General features: G+C 38.7%; 1 protein-coding gene across 3 annotated transcripts in view; it reads right to left on the reverse strand.

Moving 5' to 3' along the window:
* FECH (ferrochelatase) overlaps positions 1-11,168 on the reverse strand; it is a 121,499-nt gene extending 110,331 nt beyond the window's left edge. For 2 of the 3 annotated variants that reach the window (XM_073681041.1, XM_073681046.1), the window contains exon 1: positions 10,913-11,168. In XM_073681041.1, the coding sequence (XP_073537142.1) occupies positions 10,913-10,973 (61 nt within the window). In that variant the 5' untranslated portion in view covers positions 10,974-11,168. The remainder of the gene's footprint in view (positions 1-10,912) is intronic. The other variant, XM_073681053.1, reaches the window with a different exon arrangement.
* Positions 11,169-12,710: the final 1,542 nt, after the last annotated feature.

The following is a 12,710-nucleotide window of genomic DNA, read 5'->3' on the forward strand; positions in this document are numbered from 1 at the left end:
GTATATAGTATACACAGTATACAGCAGCACAGTAGTATATAGTATACACAGCAGTGCAGTAGTATATAGTATACACAGCAGCGCAGTAGTATATAGTATACACAGCAGCGCAGTAGTATATAGTATACACAGCACACAGCAACGCAGTAGTATATAGTATACACAGCACACAGCAGCACAGTAGTATATAGTATACACAGTATACAGCAGCGCAGTAGTATATAGTATACACAGTATACAGTAGTATATAGAATACACAGCAGCACAGTAGTATATAGAATACACAGCAGCACAGTAGTATATAGTATACACAGTATACAGCAGCGCAGTAGTATATAGTATACACAGCAGCACAGTAGTATATAGTATACACAGTATACAGCAGCGCAGTAGTATATAGTATACACAGCAGCACAGTAGTATATAGTATACACAGCAGTGCAGTAGTATATAGTATACAGTATATATTATACACAGCACAGTATACAGCAACGCAGTAGTATATAGTATACACAGCAGCACAGTAGTATATAGTATACACAGTATACAGCAACGCAGTAGTATATAGTATACACAGCAGCACAGTAGTATATAGTATACACAGCAGTGCAGTAGTATATAGTATACACAGCAGCGCAGTAGTATATAGTATACACAGCACACAGCAACGCAGTAGTATATAGTATACACAGCACACAGCAGCACAGTAGTATATAGTATACACAGCAGCACAGTAGTATATAGTATACAGCAGCACAGTAGTATATAGTATACACAGTATACAGCAGCAGCACAGTAGTATATAGTATACACAGCAGCGCAGTAGTATATAGTATACACAGCAGCACAGTAGTATACAGTAGCGCAGTAGTATATAGTATACACAGTATACAGTAGTATATAGTACACAGCAGCGCAGTAGTATATAGTAGCGCAGTAGTATATAGTATACACAGCAGCACAGTAGTATATAGTATACACAGTATACAGCAGCACAGTAGTATATAGTATACAGCAGCGCAGTAGTATATAGTATACACAGCAGCACAGTAGTATATAGTATACAGCAGCACAGTAGTATATAGTATACACAGTATACAGCAACGCAGTAGTATATAGTATACACAGCAGCACAGTAGTATATAGTATACAGCAGCGCAGTAGTATATAGTATACACAGTATACAGCAGCACAGTAGTATAGTAGCGCAGTAGTATATAGTATACACAGCAGCGCAGTAGTATATAGTATACACAGCAGCGCAGTAGTATATAGTATACACAGCAGAGCAGTAGTATATAGTATACACAGCAGAGCAGTAGTATATAGTATACACAGCAGCACAGTAGTATATAGTATACACAGCAGCACAGTAGTATATAGTATACACAGCAGCACAGTAGTATATAGTATACACAGCAGCACAGTAGTATATAGTATACACAGCAGCACAGTAGTATATAGTATACACAGCAGCACAGTAGTATATAGTATACACAGCAGCGCAGTAGTATATAGTATACGCAGCAGCACAGTAGTATATAGTATACGCAGCAGCACAGTAGTATATAGTATACGCAGCAGCACAGTAGTATATAGTATGCACAGTATACAGCAGCACAGTAGTATATAGTATACAGCAGCGCAGTAGTATATAGTATACAGCAGCATACAGCAGCGCAGTAGTATATAGTATACACAGTATACAGCAGCGCAGTAGTATATATTATACACAGTATACAGCAGCGCAGTAGTATATATTATACACAGCAGCACAGTAGTATATAGTATACACAGCAGCACAGTAGTATATAGTATACACAGCAGCACAGTAGTATATAGTATACACAGCAGCACAGTAGTATATAGTATACAGCAGCACAGTAGTATATAGTATACAGCAGCACAGTAGTATATAGAATACACAGTATACAGCAGCACAGTAGTATATAGTATACACAGTATACAGCAGCACAGTAGTATATAGTATACACAGCAGCACAGTAGTATATAGTATACACAGCAGCACAGTAGTATATAGTATACACAGTTTACAGCAGCGCAGTAGTATATAGTAGCACAGTAGTATATAGTATACAGCAGCGCAGTAGTATATAGTATACAGCAGCGCAGTAGTATATAGTATACACAGTATACAGCAGCACAGTAGTATATAGTATACACAGCAGCGCAGTAGTATATAGTATACACAGCAGCACAGTAGTATATAGTATACACAGCAGCACAGTAGTATATAGTATACAGCAGCACAGTAGTATATAGAATACACAGTATACAGCAGCGCAGTAGTATATAGTATACACAGTATACAGCAGCACAGTAGTATATAGTATACAGCAGCGCAGTAGTATATAGTATACACAGTATACAGCAGCACAGTAGTATATAGTATACACAGCAGCGCAGTAGTATATAGTATACAGCAGCACAGTAGTATATAGAATACACAGTATACAGCAGCGCAGTAGTATATAGTATACACAGTATACAGCAGCACAGTAGTATATAGTATACAGCAGCGCAGTAGTATATAGTATACACAGTATACAGCAGCACAGTAGTATATAGTATACACAGCAGCGCAGTAGTATATAGTATACACAGCAGCACAGTAGTATATAGTATACAGCAGCGCAGTAGTATATAGTATACACAGTATACAGCAGCACAGTAGTATATAGTATACAGCAGCACAGTAGTATATAGTATACACAGCAGCACAGTAGTATATAGTATACACAGCAGCACAGTAGTATATAGTATACACAGCAGCACAGCAGTATATAGTATACACAGCAGCACAGTAGTATATAGTATACACAGCAGCACAGTAGTATATAGTATACACAGCAGCACAGTAGTATATAGAATACACAGCAGCACAGTAGTATATAGTGTACAGCAGCACAGTAGTATATAGTGTACAGCAGCACAGTAGTATATAGTGTACAGCAGCACAGTAGTATATAGTATACAGCAGCACAGTAGTATATAGTATACACAGCAGCGCAGTAGTATATAGTATACACAGCAGCACAGTAGTATATAGTATACACAGCAGCACAGTAGTATATAGTATACACAGCAGCACAGTAGTATATAGTATACAGCAGCGCAGTAGTATATAGTATACACAGTATACAGCAGCGCAGTAGTATATAGAATACACAGCAGCACAGTAGTATATAGTATACACAGTATACAGCAGCGCAGTAGTATATAGTATACACAGTATACAGTAGTATATAGAATACACAGCAGCACAGTAGTATATAGAATACACAGCAGCACAGTAGTATATAGTATACACAGTATACAGCAGCGCAGTAGTATATAGTATACACAGCAGCACAGTAGTATATAGTATACACAGTATACAGCAGCGCAGTAGTATATAGTATACACAGCAGCACAGTAGTATATAGTATACACAGCAGTGCAGTAGTATATAGTATATATTATACACAGCACAGTATACAGCAACGCAGTAGTATATAGTATACACAGCAGCACAGTAGTATATAGTATACACAGTATACAGCAACGCAGTAGTATATAGTATACACAGCAGCACAGTAGTATATAGTATACACAGTATACAGCAGCACAGTAGTATATAGTATACACAGCAGTGCAGTAGTATATAGTATACACAGCAGCGCAGTAGTATATAGTATACACAGCACACAGCAACGCAGTAGTATATAGTATACACAGCAGCACAGTAGTATATAGTATACACAGCAGCACAGTAGTATATAGTATACACAGCAGCACAGTAGTATATAGTATACAGCAGCACAGTAGTATATAGTATACACAGCAGCGCAGTAGTATATAGAATACACAGCAGAGCAGTAGTATATAGTATACACAGCAGAGCAGTAGTATATAGTATACACAGCAGCACAGTAGTATATAGTATACACAGCAGCACAGTAGTATATAGTATACACAGCAGCACAGTAGTATATAGTATACACAGCAGCACAGTAGTATATAGTATACACAGCAGCACAGTAGTATATAGAATACACAGCAGCACAGTAGTATATAGTATACACAGCAGCACAGTAGTATATAGTATACACAGCAGCGCAGTAGTATATAGTATACGCAGCAGCACAGTAGTATATAGTATACGCAGCAGCACAGTAGTATATAGTATACGCAGCAGCACAGTAGTATATAGTATACACAGTATACAGCAGCACAGTAGTATATAGTATACAGCAGCGCAGTAGTATATAGTATACAGCAGCATACAGCAGCGCAGTAGTATATAGTATACACAGTATACAGCAGCGCAGTAGTATATATTATACACAGTATACAGCAGCGCAGTAGTATATATTATACACAGCAGCACAGTAGTATATAGTATACACAGCAGCACAGTAGTATATAGTATACACAGCAGCACAGTAGTATATAGTATACACAGCAGCACAGTAGTATATAGTATACACAGCAGCACAGTAGTATATAGTATACAGCAGCACAGTAGTATATAGTATACAGCAGCACAGTAGTATATAGAATACACAGTATACAGCAGCACAGTAGTATATAGTATACACAGTATACAGCAGCACAGTAGTATATAGTATACACAGCAGCACAGTAGTATATAGTATACACAGCAGCACAGTAGTATATAGTATACACAGTTTACAGCAGCGCAGTAGTATATAGTAGCACAGTAGTATATAGTATACAGCAGCACAGTAGTATATAGTATACAGCAGCGCAGTAGTATATAGTATACACAGTATACAGCAGCACAGTAGTATATAGTATACACAGCAGCACAGTAGTATATAGTATACACAGCAGCACAGTAGTATATAGTATACAGCAGCACAGTAGTATATAGAATACACAGTATACAGCAGCGCAGTAGTATATAGTATACACAGTATACAGCAACGCAGTAGTATATAGTATACAGCAGCACAGTAGTATATAGTATACAGCAGCACAGTAGTATATAGTATACACAGTATACAGCAGCACAGTAGTATATAGTATACAGCAGCAGCACAGTAGTATATAGTATACACAGCAGCGCAGTAGTATATAGCAGCGCAGTAGTATATAGTATACAGCAGCACAGTAGTATATAGTATACAGCAGCACAGTAGTATATAGTATACACAGCATACAGTAGCACAGTAGTATATAGTATACACAGCAGCGCAGTAGTATATAGTATACACAGTTTACAGCAGCGCAGTAGTATATAGTATACACAGCAGCCAGTATATATTATACACAGCAGCCAGTATATATTATACACAGCAGCACAGTAGTATATAGTATACACAGCAGCACAGTAGTATATAGTATACACAGCAGCACAGTAGTATATAGTATACACAGCAGCCAGTATATATTATACACAGCAGCACAGTAGTATATCGTATACACAGCAGCCAGTATATAGTATACACAGCAGCACAGTATATATTATACACAGCAGTATATAGAATACACAGCAGCACAGTAGTATATAGTATACACAGCAGCGCAGTAGTATATAGTATACACAGCAGCACAGTAGTATATAGTATACACAGCAGCACAGTAGTATATAGTATACACAGCAGCACAGTAGTATATATTATACACAGCAGCCAGTATATATTATACACAGCAGCACAGTAGTATATAGTATACACAGCAGCACAGTAGTATATAGTATACACAGCAGCACAGTAGTATATAGTATACACAGCAGCACAGTAGTATATAGTATACACAGCAGCACAGTAGTATATAGTATACACAGCAGCACAGTAGTATATATTATACACAGCAGCCAGTATATAGTATACACAGCAGCACAGTAGTATATAGTATACACAGCAGCCAGTATATATTATACACAGCAGCCAGTATATATTATACACAGCAGCACAGTAGTATATAGAATACACAGCAGCACAGTAGTATATAGTATACACAGCAGCACAGTAGTATATATTATACACAGCAGCCAGTATATATTATACACAGCAGCCAGTATATATTATACACAGCAGCACAGTAGTATATAGAATACACAGCAGCACAGTAGTATATAGTATACACAGCAGCCAGTATATATTATACACAGCAGCACAGTAGTATATAGTATACACAGCAGCACAGTATATATTATACACAGCAGTATATAGAATACACAGCAGCACAGTAGTATATAGTATACACAGCAGCGCAGTAGTATATAGTATCCAGCAGCGCAGTAGTATATAGTATACACAGTATACAGCAGCACAGTAGTATATAGTATACACAGCAGCGCAGTAGTATATAGTATACACAGCAGCACAGTAGTATATAGTATACACAGCAGCACAGTAGCATATAGAATACACAGCAGCGCAGTAGTATATAGTATACACAGTATATAGTATACAGCAGCACAGTAGTATATACAGCACACAGCAGCGCAGTAGTATATAGAATACACAGTATACAGCAGCACAGTAGTATATAGTATACAGAGTATATAGTATACAGCAGCACAGTAGTATATAGAATACACAGCAGCACAGTAGTATATAGTATACACAGCAGCACAGTAGTATATAGTATACACAGCAGCACAGTAGTATATAGAATACACAGTATACAGCAGCACAGTAGTATATAGTATACACAGCAGCGCAGTAGTATATAGTATACACAGCAGCACAGTATTATATAGTATACACAGCAGCACAGTATTATATAGTATACACAGTATACAGCAGCAGCACAGTAGTATATAGCATACACAGCACACAGTATATAGTATACACAGCAGCACAGTAGTATATAGTACACAGCAGCGCAGTAGTATATAGTATACAGCAGCACAGTAGTATATACAGCACATAGCAGCGCAGTAGTATATAGTATACACAGTATATAGTATACAGCAGCGCAGTAGTATATAGAATACACAGTATACAGCAGCACAGTAGTATATAGTATACAGAGTATATAGTATACAGCAGCACAGTAGTATATACAGCACACAGCAGCGCAGTAGTATATAGTATACACAGCAGCGCAGTAGTATATAGTATACACAGTATATACAGCACACAGCAGCGCAGAAGTATATAGTATACGGAGTATATAGTATACAGCAGCACAGTAGTATATAGTATACACAGCAGCGCAGTAGTATATAGTATACACAGCACACAGTATACAGCAGCACAGTAGTATATAGTATACACAGCAGCACAGTAGTATATAGTATACACAGCAGCACAGTAGTATATAGTATACACAGCACACAGTAGTATATAGTATACACAGCACACAGTAGTAGATAGTATACACAGCAGCGCAGTAGTATATAGTATACACAGCACACAGTAGTATATAGTATACACAGCAGCGCAGTAGTATATAGTATACACAGCAGCGCAGTAGTATATAGTATACACAGCAGCGCAGTAGTATATAGTATACACAACAGCACAGTAGTATATAGTATACACAGCAGCGCAGTAGTATATAGTATACACAGCAGCACAGTAGTATATAGTATACACAGTATACAGCAGCACAGTAGTATATAGTATACACAGCAGCGCAGTAGTATATAGTATACACAGCAGCACAGTAGTATATAGTATACACAGCAGCACAGTAGTATATAGTATACACAGCAGCACAGTAGTATATAGTATACACAGCAGCACAGTAGTATATAGTATACACAGCAGCACAGTAGTATATAGTATACACAGCACACAGTAGTATATAGTATACACAGCACACAGTAGTATATAGTATACACAGCAGCGCAGTAGTATATAGTATACACAGCAGCGCAGTAGTATATAGTATACACAGTATACAGCAGCACAGTAGTATATAGTATACACAGCAGCACAGTATTATATAGTATACACAGTAGACAGCAGCAGCACAGTAGTATATAGCATACACAGCACACAGTACATAGTATACACAGCAGCGCAGTAGTATATAGTATACACAGTATATAGTATACACAGCAGCGCAGTAGTATATAGTATACACAGTATATAGTATACACAGCAGCGCAGTAGTATATAGTATACACAGTATACAGCAGCACAGTAGTATATAGTATACACAGCAGCCAGTATATAGTATACACAGCAGCCAGTATATAGTATACACAGCAGCCAGTATATAGTATACACAGCAGCCAGTATATAGTATACACAGCAGCCAGTATATAGTATACACAGCAGCGCAGTAGTATATAGTATACACAGCAGCGCAGTAGTATATAGTATACACAGCAGCGCAGTAGTATATAGTATACACAGCAGCACAGTAGTATATAGTATACACAGTAGACAGCAGCAGCACAGTAGTATATAGTATACACAGTATACAGCAGCACAGTAGTATATAGTATACACAGCAGCACAGTATTATATAGTATACACAGTATACAGCAGCAGCACAGTAGTATATAGCATACACAGCACACAGTACATAGTATACACAGCAGCGCAGTAGTATATAGTATACACAGTATATAGTATACACAGCAGCGCAGTAGTATATAGTATACACAGTATATAGTATACACAGCAGCGCAGTAGTATATAGTATACACAGCAGCACAGTAGTATATAGTATACACAGTATACAGCAGCACAGTAGTATATAGTATACACAGCAGCCAGTATATAGTATACACAGCAGCCAGTATATAGTATACACAGCAGCGCAGTAGTATATAGTATACACAGCAGCGCAGTAGTATATAGTATACACAGCAGCACAGTAGTATATAGTATACACAGTAGACAGCAGCACAGTAGTATATAGTATACACAGCACACAGTATATAGTATACACAGCAGCGCAGTAGTATATAGTATACACAGCAGCGCAGTAGTATATAGTATACACAGCAGCACAGTAGTATATAGTATACACAGTATATAGTATATAGTATACACAGCAGCACAGTTATATGAAAAAGTTTGGGCACCCCTATTAATCTTAAGCTTAATGTTTTATAAAAATTGGTGTTTTTGCAACAGCTATTTCAGTTTGATATATGTAATAACTGTTGGACACAGTAATGTTTCTGCCTTGAAATGAGGTTTATTGTACTAACAGAAAATGTGCAATCTGCATTCAAACAAAATTTGACAGTAAGTATATAGTACACAGCAGCGCAGTAGTATATAGTATACACAGTACATAGTATACAGCAGCACAGTAGTATATACAGCACACAGCAGCGCAGTAGTATATAGTATACACAGCAGCGCAGTAGTATATAGTATACACAGCAGCGCAGTAGTATATAGTATACACAGTATATAGTATACAGCAGCACAGTAGTATATAGTATACAGAGTATATAGCACACAGCAGCGCAGTAGTATATACAGCACACAGCAGCGCAGTAGTATATAGTATACACAGCAGCGCAGTAGTATATAGTATACACAGCAGCGCAGTAGTATATAGAATACACAGCAGCGCAGTAGTATATAGAATACACAGCACACAGTGTACAGCAGCACAGTAGTATATAGTATACACAGCACACAGTAGTATATAGTATACACAGCACACAGTAGTATATAGTATACACAGCACACAGTAGTATATAGTATACAGAGTATATAGTATACACAGCAGCGCAGTAGTATATAGTATACAGAGTAGCACAGTAGTATATAGTATACACAGCAGCGCAGTAGTATATATTATACACAGTATACAGCAGCACAGTAGTATATATTATACACAGCACAGTAGTATATAGTATACACAGCGCACAGTAGTATACACAGCAACGCAGTAGTATATAGTATACACAGCACACAGCAACGCAGTAGTATATAGTATACACAGTATACAGCAGCAGCACAGTAGTATATAGTATACACAGCAGCGCAGTAGTATATAGTATACACAGCAGCGCAGTAGTATATAGTATACACAGCAGCGCAGTAGTATATAGTATACACAGCAGCGCAGTAGTATATAGTATACACAGCAGCGCAGTAGTATATAGTATACAGCAGCACAGTATACAGCAGCACAGTATACACAGCAGCACAGTAGTATATAGTATACACAGCAGCGCAGTAGTATATAGTATACACAGCAGCGCAGTAGTATATAGTATACACAGCAGCGCAGTAGTATATAGTATACACAGCAGCGCAGTAGTATATAGTATACACAGCAGCGCAGTAGTATATAGTATACACAGCAGCGCAGTAGTATATAGTATACACAGCAGCGCAGTAGTATATAGTATACACAGCAGCGCAGTAGTATATAGTATACACAGCAGCGCAGTAGTATATAGTATACACAGCAGCGCAGTAGTATATAGTATACACAGCAGCGCAGTAGTATATAGTATACACAGCAGCGCAGTAGTATATAGTATACACAGCAGCGCAGTAGTATATAGTATACACAGCAGCGCAGTAGTATATAGTATACAGCAGCACAGTATACACAGCATACAGCAGCACAGTAGTATATAATATACACAGCAGCGCAGTAGTATATAGTATACACAGCAGCGCAGTAGTATATAGTATACACAGCAGCGCAGTAGTATATAATATACACAGCATTGCAGTAGTATATAGTATGCAGTAGTATATAGTATACAGCAGCGCAGTAGTATAGTATACAGCAGCACAGTAGTATATAGTATACACAGCACACAGTATACAGCAGCACAGTAGTATATACAGCAGCACAGTAGTATATACAGCACACTAGTATACAGCAGTATATACAGCACACTAGTATATAGTATACACAGTATACAGCAGCAGCTCAGTTGCTCCCGCCCCTCCTCGGTGTCATCCCTCCCGGGTGAGCAGGATGCAGAGCCCGCACTCACTGTGTGCCAGCAGCCGGCGCGCAGCTCTCAGGGCAGCCATGTCTGACAGCAGTCCGGGCATTCCCTCAGTGTGTGACCGCTGCCCCCGCTGCTGTTATACAAGAGGCGCCTCCTGTGGGCAGCGCCCGCACACACACAAGCGCCCATAGGGGGCGGCCGGGTGCCTCCCACACAGCACACGCTCACTGCCTGCGCCCAGCGTGACTGGTAAACCGGCTCTATACTAATGCTCTGTCACTACCGGAATCGCTTATAGCCTATCACAGTTAGTCTTTTATCTGTAACCTGCACTAAGGAACATGAAAGCCGAAATTCGATTGGTTGCCATGGAAGCATGCGCCCGTAGAAACCAATTAGATCACCCCTTTCATTTTTATATAAGTAACACGTCCATGAAAACCTGAACTTCGTGGTCAGGACAACTGTTCCAAATCCAGCCAATAAGAGCGCATCTTACATTTTGAAAGCTGGTCTAGAAAAATGAAAGCTGAAATCTGATTGGTTCCTACATGATCATTTGCTTCATTGTGTTATTAAAGTATTGTCTTAAAGGGTTATTCCTAACTTAGTCTTTCTCGGCAGCCACAGAATTGGTGGGGGGCACCATGCAATATAGTTACCTTCATACAGTGTCCATTCACATTACCGACTTCCTGCTGCAACTATTTTCCGTTTTTGCACTTTTCAGTAATGTACTATATAGTGTAATTTTAAAGGGGTTGTCCACTTTTGGGGGTAGACAATTTTTTTTCACTTAAAGGGAACCTGTCACATGAAAAAAACGCATGCAGATATGGGGTTAATCTGCAGGTTAATAGCGTTTTGAACCTACCTGCCACCTGCACTTATTGCCCCGCTACCGGGAGGAAATTAACTTTCTTCACCCCCCCAGCTGTGGCGCCGGCGCGGGTTCAGCCACCGCTCTGTGTATAGAGAGGGAGCTATAACCACATCCCAGCGTTTTTTCTTTTCCCTTTAAATGCATGTATTTAGGGCTAAAAATCATTTTTGCAATTGGGTTACCTTAAAAATGTTGCACCGTTAGACTTTTATTGGCTCAATGTTTCCCTCCACATTCATTTCTGATGTCTATGGTCATAAATTAGTGAGAGGAGCTCGGAAAAAGACTGATAAAGGAGCTATAAGATCTCCCATAAGATGGTTAGAACGAGCTCTCTGACGGATCCTCAGTTAACTCCTCCTACAACCAGCACAGTACCTTCGGCTATAGGAGGTAAACGCTGCAAAATTTTTAATAAATTCCAATTGAAAAAAAGATTTTTAGTCTGAAATACAAGAATTTAATTTAATTTAATTTCCCCCCCACCCCCAAAAGTAAGAAAACTATTTAAATCTCCTTGGAAACTCAGTTGTTACGTGGTGATAATGGGCAATCAGTAAGCCCCCAGCTACCATGATTTTGGCAGCCCATCGTCATCCTGTGTTCATATCGTGGAAGGCGTTTGGGGCTGAACAGAAACACTGCTGGAATTGGAGATTGACAGCGGCATTTAAATGGTTAAACAGCAGTGGTCGGAGCTAGTTTCGATAGAGGCATGTGTCGGCTGTATAACACAGCACATGTACGGATGACGTAGGAACGGGGTTAGTTAATATCAGAGTAAAACAACCATTTTGATATGGATTATCACAGTAAGTACACCGGCCTCCTTAGGTCTAATAATGTATGCAGTTTGTATTGTGAAATCCAGCGACAGATCCGCTTTATTACAGACTGGACTCGATACATTTAGCAAATATTGCACATTCATACATTGTAGAAGGACAGGAGAAGAGG

The sequence above is a fragment of the Phyllobates terribilis genome, unplaced genomic scaffold (genome assembly GCF_046119375.1).
Source record: "Phyllobates terribilis strain yellow unplaced genomic scaffold, ASM4611937v1 Scaffold_1__5_contigs__length_1240528914, whole genome shotgun sequence".
NCBI classification, from domain to species: Eukaryota; Metazoa; Chordata; class Amphibia; order Anura; family Dendrobatidae; genus Phyllobates; species Phyllobates terribilis.